This window comes from Alosa pseudoharengus, unplaced genomic scaffold, assembly GCF_046254945.1.
Source record: "Alosa pseudoharengus isolate Yale_2024_CS ecotype anadromous, Long Island Sound unplaced genomic scaffold, YU_APseudo_1.1 YU_APseudo_1.1_scf_12, whole genome shotgun sequence".
Taxonomy (NCBI): Eukaryota; Metazoa; Chordata; class Actinopteri; order Clupeiformes; family Clupeidae; genus Alosa; species Alosa pseudoharengus.
The window spans coordinates 18,359,664-18,378,011 of NW_027468587.1; the positions used below are offsets into that span (position 1 = coordinate 18,359,664).

Here is an 18,348-nt window from a genome sequence, read left to right on the forward strand (position 1 = left end):
TGACGGCTGCTCAGTAAAACTTCTCATGCTTCCATTTCTCACAAATAATGAAGAGAGACTATTGACTAATGTATTAACCACATTTTCATACGCAGCATTCCTTAAGAGTTCCTATTGGCAGGCAAATCACTATTCTTGTCTTGTCAAATGAGCCTTTATTGGCCGCCAGGTCCAGACATGTCTATTCAGACAGATACGAGGAAGTGGTTGATGCCAGACAAAAACAATATGGGTATGAGGTGCTCAAAGCTGGTCAGCGCACTCCAAAGACACCTCGGTGCCCTCACAGCAAAAGTGAATTACATAACAGCGGGTTTTCAGGTCCGAGCGCCGCAGTTTACCGCGAGAATGTGTTCGGGTAGCGCTGCGGGATCCTAGCTACGGGGAGGATCTACCTGATTTAAGCCCAAATGACTCAATATGTCTAATGTCTCTGAAGATACACACACACACACACACACACACACACACACACACACCACACACACACAAATGCACAAAAATGCACCACAACAAAAAACATGTGCACAATGTGCATATCATAAATACACCCCCAATTAATCCAAACACACACATCCACACACATCTACACACAGACACACTCACACAAGTCTACCCCACCATAAACTACCAACCCCAAACATCCATGCTCACACAAACATGCAGCTGTGGAGGTCATAGCTGAGTTTTTTTTTTTTTTTTTGTTAAACACACACACACACAGACAAACCCACTCTCTCTCTCTCACACACACACACACACACACACACACACACAGTGGAAAGGCTTTCCTCTCTCCGTTTGTGGATTCACGGAGCAGAGTCTGAGCGCTAGCTTGCATGCCCATCTGAGCAGAGGTTCAATGTAAGACACTGCCTTAAGTCAGCCAGATCAAGTTAATATTTAATCCCTGCCCAATCCCGGCATCCATCTCCACAAAGGCCATTATCCCGCTCCGCTGTTTATTTTGATAACACACAAACGTTTGGAGAAAGAGGATGAAGCCGGCGCAGAGGTGATTTGCATGGGTGTATCATATTCTAAGGTCAGACAATAGCCAGGGGGCATCTTCTGTTGAGCAGACACTGAGAGAACGCCGTAGTGGAGGGAGAGGAGGGGAGGAAAAAAAGAAAAGAAAGAATAGGGGAGGGAATAAAATGGCAGAGCGTAAGAGAGAGAAAGAGAGAGAGAAAGCGGGGCAGAGAAGGGAGGTGAGCAAAAGCGAGAGAGAGAGAAAGAGAGAGAGAGATCAGAGAGATTCTTTTAGAGGGTGAGAATGATTCCTGATGATTGCTGACGATATTCGATGGAAGTCCATGGCAAGTTCTGTTGATACAAGGAAACATGCAAAACAAGTGGAGGAAAAAAACAAACAAACGAACAGAAATGACGAGTTGGCCTGGAGTCCATCTACAAGAAGAAAACGCTACATCCCCTCCCCCAAAATGGCCTTCTAAAGCACGGTATCACAAAGCAATACTTTCAAAAACGTAAGTACTTAGTTCACACTCTTCCTATTATCCATCACCGCGCTGTAATTTCAAACTGCTCACCTAATAGGCTACTGTTTTCACACGAGTACCGACAACAACCACCAGGTGATTTTTATCGGGCCTGCGCTTAAAAATTGATCCTCAAATGAGTGTGTCTACAAAACCCATTTAGCCTCAGCACCAAATAATTTCCCCAACACTCTACATTGTCTCCCATATGCTTTACCCCTCTCCCACCCCTCCTCATATTTTGTTCTCAACCGGCGCTATTTACCAAAAAAACAAAAAACAACAACAAAAAAAAAAAAGAGTCGGTGCAGAGTCGTGCCAATCGCGGCAGCAGTTTTCCAGTCATTCTGTGCTGCCACAGGAGCTTGCTGTGGCGTAAAGATAAAGTCAGATCAGTCACAGGCACAGCGAGGTCTCACTGCCGCTCCTGCTCTCCTCTCACCAGATCCCACATCTGACTATGGCATTAACGAACGCTAACTATGCTAACGCCGAGACAAATATCTCTCTCTCCGTGCACCCGCCCACCTCCCTCTTGCCTTCTTTACCATTTTTTCTTTCATTGGAACACATGCTGGCATGCTGAGCTGGTCACCACTAAACCGGGAAACCGAGAGAGAGAGAGAGAGAGAGGGAGAGAGAGCAGGAGAAGGGGGAGTCCGCTCTGCAGATGTGTCAGAGCGAGTGAGCGGCCCAGCAGCTAATAAGCAGCCCAGCACACTGGCAAAGCCAAGCATTCATTTTCTCACTCATTTAACTCAAACTAGCCGCTTTACCCATCGTGACAGATTAACTGTCCCGCGAGGGCGAATCTGGGGGGAAAGAAGACAGTAGGGTCGAGGAGAGATGAGGAAAAGAAGGGGGGTGCAAGGATAATTTAGCCATTTTTTAGGCCTACGGTTCAGACCATGAAAAGCAGAGCTTTTTTACTGCCACGTCATACATTTTACATAAAGCACTGCTTAGGCAGTTATTTAAAAAAGATATAGTCGCTGACAATATCACAAAATATAAAAAAAATATATCTTGGAAGTCTGAGATGCCTGCGCATAAATACATATACAGCAACTACTGAGAGATTTTTGAGGTCATTCTACACACGAACGAAACCCTGCAATCAGCTGGCAATTCCCGAGCGGGTGACCGACTGAGGGCACATCCCAAACGCTGGTCTAATCGTGGCACGCTAGTCTACCACCCAGCGCCATAAATCAACAGGCGGAATAATTACTATTACGCCGCTCTATCGATTAGCACGCCAATGCTCATTTTTGGAGGCTACAGCTAGGGGCTAGCGGAGTGACAAGGGTAAAGTGTTATTTCTTTCACGCACAGACAGCTGGGCGAGGGAGGGGTGGGTTGGGGGTGTTTGGGGGAGGAGGAGGGCGAAACGCACCACTCCACCAGGCAGTAATTCTTAATTGACACCTGTCAAGATAATGGCCGCAGTCACAGCTGCTGCGGGAGAATTTGTCCGTCGTCCTGTTCATCTGTCAGCTTTAATACCCTTCCTGAAAACTGCACCCCCTCACTTCTGTGTTTCTCGCTCTCTCTCTCCACATACACACACACACACTCCTTCTCTCACATTCTCGCTTTCTCTTTTTCACACACACACACACACACACACACACACACACATTCTCCCTCTCTCACGTTCTCTCTATTTCTCTCTCTCCCTCATGGCCTTTCCTCTCTCTTTCCTCCCTCTCCCTCTCTCCGTCATTGGCATCCCCTTCTGCCCCCTCCCTTTGCCCATGGCTGCTAATCTGCATGGGCCTTATGTTTAATGAGGTAAAATAGGGGTGCTTTCATGTAGAAAAAAACATTAGCATTTTTAAGCAACATTTCCCTCTCCCGTTTCTTTTTCCTTTTTGTTTTGCCTCGCTGTCGCGTTGAAAGCGGCTGATGGAAGATGAGAGAGATGACAGAGAGAGAGGGAGGGAGGGAAAGAGAGAGTGAGAGAGAGAGAGAGAAAATAGATACACACATGAAGGAGAGACAGCGAGCAAGGCGGAGAGAGAGAGAAATGTGTGTGTGTGTGTGTGTGTGTGAGAGAGAGCGAGAGAAAAAAGAGAGAGAGAGAGAGAGAGAAAGACAGAGCTGGAGTAAGCACGAGTGAAAGAGAGTGGGGGTTAGAGGAGGAGCTCGCTGGGTCCCTGGGTGAAGCGTTGCTCCTCTGGAGAGGGCCCATCTCGTTTGTCTGTTTGTTTGTTGGCATCAAAGGAGTGCCTGGCGCTCTGTGTTCTGCCCATGCTAACTGATGTAATGAGTGGGTAAGCTACGTGTTTCGTCTGCGCCACGGCACTCAAATACTTATTAGACAAAATATTCCGTAATTGCTCATCTTTTATTAATGACAAGAAGATGTTAGATTTAGGTCTCAGAGACTTCCACTAACACTGTGGGGCCACTTAAAAATCGTACCAGTTTAAGGAAAGCAAGCCGCACTGGAGATTGAATCCTTGATCAAATTTGGGACACATATGCACAGGCGCACGCAAACACACAAAGTTTTAATGACAAAGTCACTGATTAAGAAGTATTCCTCGAAAATAGCAAACATCATAAACTTCATCATCTCACTTTGATCATTGCAAAGGAATTTAAACAAATAATTTTGCAGAAATACCTCTATATGTGTTTGTAATAACTCAGCAATACATACACACTATACAATACACATTCACTAATAGCAGCAAAACATATGTCCAATTAGTTATTTAAATATTGTTACCACGATCAGCAATTTAATGCTATTAGCAAAAACGTGTGCATCAAAAATATTACAACAAGCTGAAAAATAATATACTTGATTTTTTTAATTTTAAATGCCATTTAAAAGTTGTTTACGAACATGTCTAAATTAAAACTATTTATTGCAGATTTTTAACAACCACCTCCCGCTTCTTTTTTTCTAGTGATTTGGCTCCGCAAAAGTGTGCAATTATGTGTGTGAGAATGTGTGTGTATATGTGTATGTGAGAGAGTGTTTGCGTGTGTGATCAAGAGAATAAGCCGGCATGTGTTTATGTGTGTGTGTGTGTGTTTCTGTGCATGTGTAGGAGTAGTGTGTGTTTTTACAGTGCAGGAAAGGTGAGGATACTGATGGTAAAAGCCTATCCTGAGGCCAGTTCAGTAGGAATGACTGGACACCAGGGAGGTCGGGGCTGTATTTATTTTCCTGCCGATATATATAGCATGGCTATCTCTATCGACACACAGAATAAAAAAATAAGATCATTTAGTATTCTATTCTTTTTTTTTTCAAAAAGAACAACATGAGTGTCCTTTCTATCACGTATAAATACAAACACATGCACACACCACACGCTACACACAAACACACATACACACAATGAGGTGGTAAGGGGACTATAGTCATGTGAAAGACAGAAAGGAGACTGTTCGACCCTTGACTGGCACAATTCCCACATGCAAATTTAACTATTAGTCTCAGAGTGAGGCACAAGAGCAAAACTGGCTATCGACGAAACGGATCGATGTCACCTGCTAACGACACAAGCGGTCCAATTAGTGTAACCTCTACTGAGGCTCTGGGAAGGGAGAGCCTGATCGCTTAACACACACACACACAGTTTTTTACTGTGGCTACATGCTAACTATTGTTAAAAATGTTACTAAGACCAGTTTAAGTTCTTGTCAGATTTTCGGTTTGTAGGGACATTTAATTTAGGCCTGTGCTGTTGTGAGGTAAAAAACAGGACTTCAGTCCAAATTACACAACAGAGAGAGCTCGACTGTCTTGGTTTTGTTAAAAACCTGAGAGAAAAAGATATGAAAAAGTTTGTCAAACAAAAGCTTGAAATCAGACCTAGATAATTCCAGTGCAAGCAACACACACACACACACACACACACACACACACACACACACACACACACACACGTTGAAAATAAAAACAGTTCTGAACGTGCAGTGTATTCAAAACATTTTCCCCTACATTAAAAACTAAATGAATAGAAAAGGTTTCCGTCATATGGTGGACCCACTATTGCTGTTGATTTAGAGGTTTGCACATAAATCATAGTATGCTGATTATTTACAGACCTGAATATCACATAACAGCATCACCAACGAGCTGCACAAAGGTCGCTATGTAATCTTAGCTACCCTGGGCAAGCACAGCCATTAATCCCAGGTCAGTGGTATACTTAACCATTCCAAATATAAAATTTTACCCCACACAACTTTCAAAAAGAGTTCCCCCCATTGAGAAGGAAGTGTTTTGACTTGAGCCCACATTTCTTGACAAAACCTACTGAACAAATATTTTTTAAAAACCCTAAAAAAAAAAAAAAATGTAAACTCACTTGCAATAAATTATATTTAAGTGTGTTTAACCCAGAAAGATCTGGGCTTTTTACGATAAATAAATATCATTTCATTGTTTAAGAAGAGCGGGGATTTTTTTATTATCATAATTCGCCTAGAGAAAATGGGTATCAGAGAGCACAAAAACAAAAGTTGAAACACAGCTGGAAATATGAAATGTGGAAATATGAAAGAATATATGACGAAGAAGGTGGAGAAGAAAATGATGAGGCCATTTTTTCGCAGCCGAGCGAGAGGGAGAAGTGGCGACACAGCTGAATTCGGTTCCCACTTTCGGGGCTTTATTACGTCGTTAAAAGCGGGGGGATTAGCGAGGTCATTAGTCGGCATTGTCTCCCTGACATGATTAGTCAGGTAGCAAAGTCCATTTGTCACCTGCACAGGCAAATTGAGTTGATCCTGCACTAGGGGCTATGGGGACTGTATAATATCAACTTGATTACATCGAGGCAGCTGTGGACCTGACACCTTACTGAATTTGTCAGCATTAATCGTTAGAGCATGTCACAAATCCATCAGCTTTACAGATAATTAGGGAGGGCGTCTTCTAATGAACATCAGAGCAGAAACCTTACCTTATCTATAATAATGGAGAACCCTCTTTCCACCGGAGGTTGTTCTTGTTGTTTTGGCATAAGACTAGTTTCATGATATAATGTCACATACAGCTAAAGATGACTATTTCTACATTGCATAGCACTCTCTCTTGCAGCATGCACTGGCTCACGCAAGCGTGCACACACACACACACACACACACTGTGCAGCTCAGTCAAAACAAAACATGCACACAATACACAAGAAACACAAAACAATATAATGTATAAATATGAATGTATGCAATCTGTCGATAAGCGCGAAGTGTAGAAGAAGCACTGAAAGCAGGACATAAAAGAGCTGTATAGAAGTACAAAATTATATAAAAAGCAACACCAAATGTGCCACCATTGGCACCAAGAATGATAGAATTGCCCTTTCAAGGACCAGATCATGCTGGACTATCAGCCGGAATCAACATGTTTTTTGGGGTCTTCACACTACGGAAGAGGCAGAGTGAAGCCTGCATCCATGATAGGGTGATAAACTCCCGCAACTGTTTAGGCCGAGCTACTCTTCCCAAGACTTCTCTCTGGGTGAGGAGCCTGGGTCTCTTTACTAAATGCACCCCCTCTCCCAAAAAGTCTTTCAACTGGTTAACTACTATCTCTCCAAATCAGCTTTTGCTCAATAAGTCACCTTGTCCACTACCATTGAAAAGCTGCGAGCTAGTTTAACACCACGCTTCCACCAACAACACACTCATTGTAAAGTTAGGTTGCTGCTGCTGCTGCTGTTGGTGCTGCTACTCCCACCACTGTGTTAACTGTCATGATAATGCAAGAATGGAAACGCTCTTGGGCTGCCAGCTCCTGATTGACCATTACGGCCAATGATGTATACGCCTGTCAAAAGTGAGACAAATAGATCAATACGAGCGCGTGGAGGGGGGTCACGATGACGGCATGTTTCCATGTAGGAGCTGCCAGGCCAGATTACCGTGGCCCATCACACCTCTGTCAACCTCCAAACGTTTCCAAACTCGTGTGAGAGCAAAGACCATTAAAATCTCTCGCCGTTTTTTTTTTTTTTTTTTGGGGGGGGTTGACTTAGCTAGGAATCTTGCGTCATAATCCCCACCACTAAGGTTTCTGATGACATGTTGATATTTACTTTGTGTGTGTGCATTGTTTATGGCCACAGTTAGTTTCAATGGTGGATGTGTGGGAGCACTAACAGTGGGAGCGATGTACATATTTAGGCCGATGCCGGCGTACAGGTATTCCTCGCTAACCCATCAGAGTCACGTATTTAAAATGATAAACCTGCGGAGTTCAAAGTCTTTCGCTGCCTGGCCTCCCGTACAGCCTGCTCTTCGTCTCATATTTCAAAATCTCTTTAAAATTCTATAACTGTCTTTTGTTCACTCCAGTTGTTAATGCCTAACTTCAAAGGCTGAAGCTCATTAGTCGAGAGGTAGAAATCCCTGTCACTCATTTACATTTGTTAAAGAGGGCTGAGAGAGCGAGCGAGCGAGAGTGAGGGGGGGGGGGGGGGGGAGTCTTCAAGTCCAAATCACTAGACCTCAACCTTGATAGTCTTCTTGAGTCAAAGTCTGGTTTTGTTAATGTTGCGAGCTAGTAAACACGACTCGGTCCCATGACCAGAAGAATGTGAGTCAAGTGCTCCCTTGAGTGGCATGTGCAAAATGGGATGAGAGAGGGTCAAATTCTGATTTTCAAGAGTTGTACCCTAAGTCTGTTAATCAGGCAAGCTGGGGGTTGTTAATAAGCTCTACATAATTAGGATTTGACTGGTTTCCATTATCCTAGAAATCCTCTGCGTCTCCTTTCACATCCGTTTCTTCCTCTCTCTTTCACTCTCCAATTTTCCTCAAAATTGGATGTGAGGATTTCTCTTTTTGAGCAACTTTTCTTCTTCTCTTTTTTCTCCTTCTTTAAGAGGGGTGGGGGGGGTGGAGAGTTGTCCTTTGAGTGGCTAAAGCTGTCAGGAGCATGCGTGTCTCCATGGGGAGATTTATTGATGTTTATCAGGGATGAATAGATCAAAGGCTGCCACATGACAGGCGATCAATCACGCATCAAATCAAGGATGGCAATCCTCTAATAAAACAGAAAAGAAAGAGAACCAGCTCACGCCAGTTTTCTCTCCATTTTCTCCTCATTTCTTTGCCTCTCTCCCTCAGTCTCTGATTTAATTATTCATTATTACTCTTGTCTATAACGCTGCAATAAGCCTTGATAGAGGCCCTAGTTCCAGATAACGTTTTCTCTACATATTTGTCTGGTTAAGCGACTCAAATAAACATGTCAGAATTCAAAATCAATAGACTTTTAGGCTACTAGTAATATAGCACGTGCACCAGTCTTTTCTAATGTTTACCTAGGCTATGTGAAGTATTTCTTATCATCATTTGCATCACGTATTACATCTTGTAATTACGGCAATAACACTGAGTTCAAATCTAAAATTATTATTTCACGGACTATTCCCACATCCTGATTAAGGCTGCCAGATTACGATAAATGTTGGCAATAACAAAACGATAGGGCGCGTGAAATTTTAAGTAGGTAGTCAGAGAAGAAAATTATAAAATGAAACAACAAATCTATTTTGGAAAGAATTTAGATTATGGCTTTGCCAGATAAGAATGGTGATAGACGCTTACCTGCGGATCGCCTGGGTTCTTGCTGCTTTCGCCTCGGCATAGTGACCCGTCACCTTCCACAATACTTTCATGCAGGAATCACAACAACAGTCGATCAACGAAGAAAAACTATCCAAAATAACTTCAGAGTCTGAATTAATTTGACACTTCTGGAATTCGAGCTGGATAATATAAAATCATCCAAGCAAAAAAGCTTTTCACTCTTTCACAATGCTTGACCGTGTCCTTTTTTCCAAGAAGTGACGGACTTCACAAGATGAAAGAAATGGGTAAAAAAAGTTTCTCAAGTATAGAGACGTTACAGGGGTTGCGCCGATTCATATCATGTCCATCAAAGCTCATCTTCGCTCATCACTTTCTCGGCAAAAAAGCGGCAGACAATTTAAGCCAAGTTTCAGTCACTCCCCTTCTGCCATCGGGAGAAAAAAGATCACAATCTCACCGTGCTACTCTGTAGCGTAGGTTTTCACTCCCAAATCAATAAAGTGAGATGGGTCAAAAATGGAAGCATACACCTCCAGTGTGAGCACAAAGCTTTTCAATAATATTTCCGAGCTGGTGAGGTATCTTCTATTCTGTCCTAAAATCAAAGGAAGATCAGAAAAAATAGGCAGGCATTAGATGGTTAATGTCAGTCCCGTCACCACGCCACCACAGCCAGATCAAGCCTCGCCGTTGGCGGATACTTTCGCTCTTCCTTTGCGCCAGTAGTGGAGAGACGGCTTCTACTTTGCTACATTACGAGTCGCGAAAATATTTCTAGCCGCTGCTCCGAGTGTGTGTGCGGGCGGTTGATGTCGCGCGGTTGCCTGCGTGTGAGGGAAATAAACAAGATGCAGGCATCCACCCTCTCCAGAAGATCGACACGGACTAATTTCTCTTCTTTAAACTCCAGGGAGTGAGCCGGGGTCCTGTCTGATATGAAAAAAACGCGTTGAATCCAGAAGCGTTTCAGACAGTCTCAACTGATAGACAGACGCATCGAGTGGCTTTTCCTGCTTCACTTTTACTCCTCCCCTCGCCCTACAAGCGTCACTCTGACAGTGAAACCTTCCTGTCAATCTATTTAATTGTCTTGTTTTTTCCTCCGATAACGACGAAGTGGCTTTGTATGAAAAATGGATACATTTGTTAGGCCATTTCAGTGTTGAAGATAAGATACAAGGCTACAGGAAGTAATATCACATTAGGCAATATGTAAATGTCAATCATAATCTTATCATGCCGTTATCATTTGTCTGCTTAGAATAAAACCATGTATTGCTCGTTTCATAATTAAGGTGTTTCAGAATAGAGTAGCCTATTGCTAATTCGGAGGGGTCTTTCCCTTTATAACTCATGTTGTAGCACAAATGTAACCTAACTGTTTAATAAACGCATTTCGTTTCTGGAAGGTGCCTTGTGCTATTTTCCCAGCTCAGCATGCCCTGCGTGAGAACAAGGGAAGCTTCGCAGACACACTTGAATCTGACGATGTAGCCACTGACTTCTGGAACACACAAACTCTTATTCTTCACAAATGTGTTCGGGAAATTCTTCAACTTATAAAGGGGATGTTTGAAACTCAAGATTGATTCGTTTCACCTTACTAGGAAGGAAATGTTCCGCACGGGAAGGGGAGGGACTCGGTATTCAACTATAGCCTAAATGCAACATTGCACGCTGCAGTTCACGTTAAAATAATGCTTGTAGTTTTATTTACCTTACAGTGCACCGTGTTTTGCCACTAATGTGATCTAATGATGTCGACGGTCATTTAAAGTGTGCTATATAGAGGCTAATTGTTATATAAAATAAACAAGTTCGGTTGCGATAGGTCGATCATTCACTCCGATCGTTGTATCCGAAGTGACCGTGAACTTTGATATTTCCTTCTCGTGGATGAAATGTACCTGCAAGTCTTGCAACGAAATGGTAGGAGTGCCTTTTTGGTGTTAAATGATTATTGCAGAAGAACCAATACGGTTTTAGGAGTTAACGTGCTGTCACGGCGTAACATCATAGACCTCTCATACTCCACACACTTCATGGATTTTAAAGGTTCGTCCATACCAAGTTCCATGAAAAAGCTTGTTGTTACGAAACTCAGCCAAAATTTTAGGAGCGCCGTTTCTTTACAAACTGTTCCAGTACCCACACCAGGTGACGGGGATTTGTTGGTCAGAAATCGGTAAGTATAATGCCTTGCTTTAGCTTATTCCCTTTTCTGAAAGCATGCCTATTGAACACAGCATTAATAGCATACTTGTATCCCTATATGCAGATTACTTAGCTAACCTCATAGTAGCTAGCTAACATTATGGGCGAATATGTAGGCTACACGCGACAGTGTCATTTTGGGTCCGCTGAATAGCGCCTTACCTTGACGGACGTCGTCTCATTTGCATAGTTAGTCATCAGTTGTATACTGAAAACATACTAGAATCGACTAGTTACCTGCAGTTTTTGCAAATTTGTTGTCTTTATGAGGACGATTTTGAGGAAGCTGCTACTACGAGAGAAACGTGTCCAAGTTCCGCCCCAACATCTGTCCATCAATCCATCTCTGCATCTTGATCTATTCCATTTTATTACGTCACTAACCTGCGATATGATATTCTGCCACGTTTGGCACGGCCTAGGGGTAGAGCGAAGAAATGTGTTCAGATACAGTTGCCCAGTCCACCAGCAACCATACCTTTGCAGCAAGGTTATCAGGCTACCGTTTCGACATTATTCAGGTAAATTGTCTGTATCCTAAATGATCGAATTTGAATGGATCTGAGCCTGACATAACCAGCTCAAAACACACCGTCTAGTCGTATTGTTTTGATGACCCTTTTTGAAAAAGAAAAATCCCGCTGAGGGATTTGTCCCCTGATTATAAAATTTACGTCGAAACTAATTTTATAAAATTATAATATTCTATGTGTAGCCTAGGTAGCCTAATGACATAAGCGAAGTAGGCTAAACCACCCATTCACTTGTCTATCTGTTTACGCATTAGGCTACCGAAAGTTGAATGGGTGCACAAGCATGCAGTCTGTGAATTTGTTGGGTTTTCACTGACTAAGTAAAATACAGAGATTTCAGAGGCTCATCACTTTTTGTGGTATACAAATGCAATGGAGAATTGGCTGCATTACAACATGGTCCAGCGTGCACCTTTAACTCAGTCTCCTTAATTGCTTAACTGCATTGTGCCATTGTGGCACAGCTGACTTGAACAATTAATCAAATAACCTTGGAAAATTGCCTTAAGATTGCACAGTTTATTCATGTTAAGTTGCAGTGCATGAGTGGGTGACACATTTTGCCTTCTCTGTGTTATAAACTAGCCTATTCTTTAAATGAGTTAGAGAGACCCACTACATGAAAGTGATTATTTAAAAATGAATACTCTGATATGTCCCTATTATTAATGGAGAGAAACAGAAAAAAAAATCAAGGGCTACAGCTAATGGCTGTCCCTTTCACACAGTCACCACGGTGATAGAATCATACATGAATCTCAGCAAGCCCTGAAAGGTGCAATCATTTATTCATACGCAGTTCTTGTGTGTTGTTATCTGAAATTAAAAGGAGAGCGATTAATCCCAAAGAAAACAACTTATTTGGTGTGTGAAATGTCTTTCTTATCTGACATGTTGATTGTGTCCAGGCAATTTGAGTTTTCCCTTTTTCTTAGTCCTGTTTAGTCCTCACTAATCTGTTGTCTAGTATTATTAAACTATTACCGCAAACGTGTTTCCTTTCCTGGCCTGATGTGCCTTTCATTTAGCAAGGCATATATTTCCATCTCAGAAAACACAGACTTTAAAAAGTAAGCATCATTCTGATCAATTTTCAGATACATTTTTTGATAAAATCTCAATTATATAGTGGGTTTTTGATGTACATAATTTTACTATGCCTTTGGAGAAATATCAGCATGTGAGTATGTGTAACATGTGCAGTTCATTGTAATTGTTCTCTCTCGATTAGGTTTGTTGGAATCAATGCTTCTGACATCAACTACTCAGCTGGACGCTATGACCCGTCAGTGAAGCCTCCTTTTGATGCTGGCTTCGAGGGCATCGGCGAGGTGGTGGGCCTCGGCCTGAGCGCCAGCGCCCGCTACACTGTGGGCGACAACGTGGCCTACTTCAGCGAGGGCGCTTTCGCCGATTACACCGTCATTCCTGCCAAGAAGGTGGTGCCCGTGCCCAGTACCAAGCCCGAGTACCTCACCATGCTGCTAAGCGGCGCCACTGCCCACATCGCCCTGCGCCGCCTGGGCGACCTGACCGAGGGCGAGACGGTGCTGGTGACGGCGGCGGCTGGCGGTACCGGTCAGTTCGCTGTGCAGTTTGCCAAGAAGGCTGGTTGCCACGTGGTGGGGACCTGCTCATCGGACGAGAAGGCCGGGTTCCTGAAGACCATCGGCTGTGACCGGCCCATCAACTACAAGTCTGAGGACCTGGCCGCCACACTGCGCAAAGAGTACCCACAGGGCATTGATGTGGTGTACGAGTCCGTGGGCGGCGGCGTCTTCGACCTGTCTGTCAACGCGCTGGCCAATAAGGGCAGGCTGATCGTGATTGGCTTCATCTCGGGGTACCAGTCAGCGTCTGGACTCCAGCAAATATCGGGCGGAACGCTCCCCGCAAAACTGCTGAAGAAGTCAGCCAGTGTGCGGGGCTTCTTCCTACCTCACTTCCTGTCCGACTACCGGGAGTCGCTGACAGACATGATGAAGCTGTTTGCTAAAGGGCAGCTGGTGTGTGAGGTAGATAGGGGAGACTTGGACCCGGAAGGAAGGTTTGTGGGACTAGAGTCTGTGTTCAGGGCAGTAGACCACATGTACGCTGGGAAAAATTTGGGAAAAGTCATTGTCGAGCTGATCCCGGCGGTTGACAGTAAACTCTAATTTCACTAATGATGATCTTCCAGTAATTTCTTAGTTAGGTGAATGACGCAAGATTGTAAATTACCTGAACTGTGAATTCAGATTAAATTTATTTGTATTTTTCAGTGTTGTATTCTGTGGTACCAAATATATAGAGAAATACTTTTTGTGTGTGAGAGAGAGTTTTGAGAGAAACTACAGGCCATATGAGAAATCTGCACTTTAAATCTACTTGAATCTAATCTGATTATTTCAATTATAGAAAATCAGCTCAGGGAAAAATGGGATATTGAGAATGGGGAGGGAATGTGGGATTTATCTAAATGGACTCACTCAAATAAAATCTAAGTGCTCTTTTCAGTGTTCAAGCAGAGCGACGCATAGAAGACATCTTGTTATTGTTTTCTCTCTGTAGTTTTTTTTTCTTTTCATTTGTCTTTCTAAGATATCACCTGATGACAAAACCGCTAGCTCAACTTCACTGATATTAAACATTCCTTTGGGAGAAATCAAGAGTGCTGCCACACACCAAAATAGCACATGCCCATACTCATAAGAGACTGTGCTTCTCAGAATAACATTTCATTGATTAGCATACATGGCACTTCTAAAGCAGTTCTGTCTTTTAAGAGGAATTTGGATGGTGTGATTTCTAATTTCAAGCTTTAAATGGCAATCTAGAAGTAGAGCATGTAGCTTCAATATTGGTCTCCCATCCATTTCTGTCTCTCTTTATGTTCAAAAGATAACATTTTTGTGGTTATATCAGGAATAATTTGTATTATTTGAGTAAAATTTGAGTGACATTTATTTGTCATAGTTAGGACATCATTCAGGGGAAATGTATGTCCAAACTACTGCTTTTTATTTAATCATAATGTTTACAAATGAATAAATGACCCCAAACTACATAGCAAATTTACTATAAAAGTGGTGATTAGATACTCACAGTTTAAGATAAAGGGGGAATTCTTTGTTGAGCCACTCCCATGCTGTTTTATTTTTCACATGTCGTCTTGTCATTATTTAAACACATTTGTTTATCCGAGTGTTAAGACACCACATTTTTTCACTAATGACAATAACAGGAGAGTGTTGATTAATACACAGTAATAATTAGTATACTGAGCTAAACTAACCTTGTTTTTGCATCATTTTTGCAACATAAATATTCCCAGTCCACCAACGACATGTTGTTAAAGGGGTTCTGGGGACAAGGTGTTGTCTGACAAGGGGTTATTTTCTGCTATGAGACAAAAAAGGTGAGAGTATGTTATTCAGCCATTCAGTACAAGACAATACCTGGACTTTAAAGACATGACAAAAAAACACACACACTCTTTCTCTCTGTCACACACACACACACACACACACCTGTTTCCACCTGGGAGGGAGGGCTGCATGTTCATTCACTGTGAACATGCCATTTCCTTCTCCAGGTGGCCTCTCAAAAAACATCCCAGTGTGAAGCCCGTTACAGGTGTGACCTCAGCATGCTGAAAGCTGCCGATTTTCTCCGGGCTGCCCAAGCGAGAGGTACAGAGTGCCGCAGGGCCAAGCCATTTGAACCCGCATCAGATCGCTACCAAGCAGACTTAAAAACCTGTTAGTAATTACTTTAGGACTGTTGATTAACCACAACATATGTATCTAACTCATCAGATTTATTTTTAACAGAATTTGTAAAGGGAGAGAGACAACTATTGCCCATTGGGAGAAGGGATGAAGAGACATAGACCTATCAGTGGTTAGTCTATATGATTACTAGTTCATTTAACACAACAATTTTCTTAGGAGCCCATACTTGCAACAGTCCATGGAGCCAGTGCATGCACACTGTCGAGAGGAAAGCTTGTGTACAGTGCCTGCCAATGTGTGTCTCTCTTCAATTAACAGCCAAAGCCTCACGCGTTCCCCCTGGGTACACCTGTACCTGCTGATTAGAGTGCATTCACAGCCCAATTAAGGTGTCAACCAGCCTCCTCTCACACACACGCAACCCACCCACCCCCCTCTGAAAAAAAACAATACATAGTGCGTAATTGGGCTCGTGACTGCAAGCGTAAACGGCAAACAAAGTACACCTCCAGCACAGGAGTTACATCCATTTGTCTGCGTTTGAACAGTGTTTCTCTAAAGTATGGCATTAAATTGGATTGTGTGTGTGCGCACGTGCGTGTTTGTGTGTATTGAATGTGTTTAGAGGTTAAGTATGCACATATTCATCTCATGTGAGACAAATGAGTTGTTATGCTGTACTTATCCTTATCTTCTATGAACACTATCCACTTGTGTACTAAACTTTTCCATCATAACATCTCTAATAGCTTGTGCATAATATATTTTCACAAACCTACACTTTGCTAATTTTTAAATTGAATTGAATATTCTCTGATAAAGATGTGTCAACTCTGTTAACAGTTTCTGTCATGCTCAAATAAAAATGTAAGCCATTCAAATATACAGTTAAAGTAGATATTCTCAGCAGAAAATGTGGGCATATCATTTTAAAAGAGCCTTGATGTGAAAGTGGCTGGCGGATAGACCTACAGCAGAGGGAAATGATTTCACTGGCGTCACTGCTATCCCGATTTAGGATGTCAGGATGTGAAGAAAACGTGCACATCTTTTCGCAGTGAAAATAACCAATTTCATACAATTGTTTCAATGAATTTCAGACCTCGCGACTCTATGCGGTGACTCACCCTGTAGCGCTGCTCCACATTAGGCGAGGATGGTGGTGCTGCTGCAGTAGGCAGCCTCGCTGAGACTCTCAAGCGCCACCTTCATCCTTCAAGTGATGGTTCACAGAAAGCTACACCAGTCCGCATACACTGTATCGGTATCCCATATTAGTTATCATTAGCCATGAACATTGCAGCTGCTTTTGTTTTTGTGGTCACTGCATTGTAACCATGGTTATTTCAAAGAACTGACTTTGATATTTCATATCCGTTTTATTTCTCAGTGGGTGTTCTGATTCTCATTTGTGTGTGTGTGTGTGTGTGTGTGTGAGAGAGAGAGAGAGAGTGAGTTCTTCATAGATGATGGTTCTTTTCCTGTGGTATATGAAGGCCTTTAATCTCTTTCTAGATTTCCTGCTGGAGTCCTGCTGTCACTGGTAACTCATTGGAGCTACTTTGAGGCTGTGAGGCCTACACACACTATGTGACAATGATCATATAATTGCATGTATCCACAATAACAGATTCTTGAATATTTCCAAATACAAAGCACAGCCAGTGGCACCAAAGTAACCAAAGTGTTAATCAATTGATTAATTCTGTTATCAATTAATTCTCTCTTTTAAAACTTTATCATTCCGGGGCGCGTTTCCCAAAACTAACTAACTTTGTTGGTTGCAATGCAATTTCCCATTGCCAACCAACTAGGTACTATGCTTTTGGGAAACATCCCTGTGCTGTCCCTGTCCTAATCTGGTGATTGGGCCCTTATCGAGGAGTATGCTGCAGGGAAACGGGCGGACGCGACTAGGTCCACAAAGACCTGACAGGCTCCACATCGTTATTACAAATCTCAGAGTTATGATATACAATTATCGCTGTGAACTGCTTTGGAATTCAGCAGCAGCCTCCCAGGCTCCACCGCGCCTGTAACGGGAGGGTGTGCAAAACAGGACAGGATGTTGGCTAAAGCGGCGGAGGCAAGGTGACACATGCAGAATTCTAGTGGCACTGCTCTGAACTGTGAGTGTGTGTGTGTGTGTGTCACATAGACAGATCGGTGTCCAACCTTTTTCTTTGGTGCTGTATGTTCACACCCAAGGTATTGGTTACAAATTGTGAGCTTCTGCTGAAACAATATTCAGCATGTCTAGTCTTTATGGCCAGGAAGTAGATTTTTAGAGACGATTGAGCTGAAACTGAAAGCTTTGATTCTTGTGCCCAGCTTAACAAACAGTGCTGTGAACTGGGGGTGTCAGCTCACCTTATGCGTTTATACGGGACATAATTTCCGATGTTCAGCATGTTTGTCAATGTGAGCTGGGGCCTTATAAATATAAATGTGAACTCTTCCATTTTGATATGTGACACTCCGTGTTGAGATGTATGAGGCCCCCCTACGCAGCTGTGACAGACAGGTCGTCACTCAATCCCTCCCCACACCTATATTTTTTCCTCCCTCCCTCCTTTTCTTCATCCCTTCGTCCGTCCGTTCCTCCCTCCCTCCCTCTCCAAGCAGATGCCATCACGGCCAAGGACACGGTGGTGTCAGCGAGGCGTTGGGGAGACATCGTTCATCAGGGCGTATCGTAATGGGAACCTCCCGGTGACAGTGGTCATCAGGACACGAAAGCAAAAGGGCCCATAAACATTACATGACAGATGGCCAGAGGGACAGGCAGAGACAGGGGGAGGAAGGGAGAGAGGGAGAGAC

At 43.0% G+C, this 18,348-nt stretch overlaps 2 protein-coding genes across 2 annotated transcripts in view; one reads left to right on the forward strand and one right to left on the reverse strand.

The window, feature by feature from the left end:
* The window catches only part of LOC143119079 (teashirt homolog 1-like), a 32,279-nt gene extending 21,856 nt beyond the window's left edge, over positions 1–10,423 (reverse strand). The window contains exon 1 of the mRNA XM_076280331.1: positions 9,084–10,423. Within this exon, the coding sequence (XP_076136446.1) occupies positions 9,084–9,123 (40 nt within the window). The 5' untranslated portion in view covers positions 9,124–10,423. The remainder of the gene's footprint in view (positions 1–9,083) is intronic.
* Positions 10,424–10,826: 403 nt separating this feature from the next.
* Positions 10,827–14,073, forward strand: LOC143119080 (prostaglandin reductase 3-like). The gene is made up of 2 exons (XM_076280332.1): positions 10,827–11,253; positions 13,047–14,073. Exons 1-2 carry the CDS (start codon positions 10,970–10,972, stop codon positions 13,969–13,971), a joined length of 1,209 nt encoding a protein of 402 aa, XP_076136447.1. The 5' UTR covers positions 10,827–10,969; the 3' UTR covers positions 13,972–14,073.
* Positions 14,074–18,348: the final 4,275 nt, after the last annotated feature.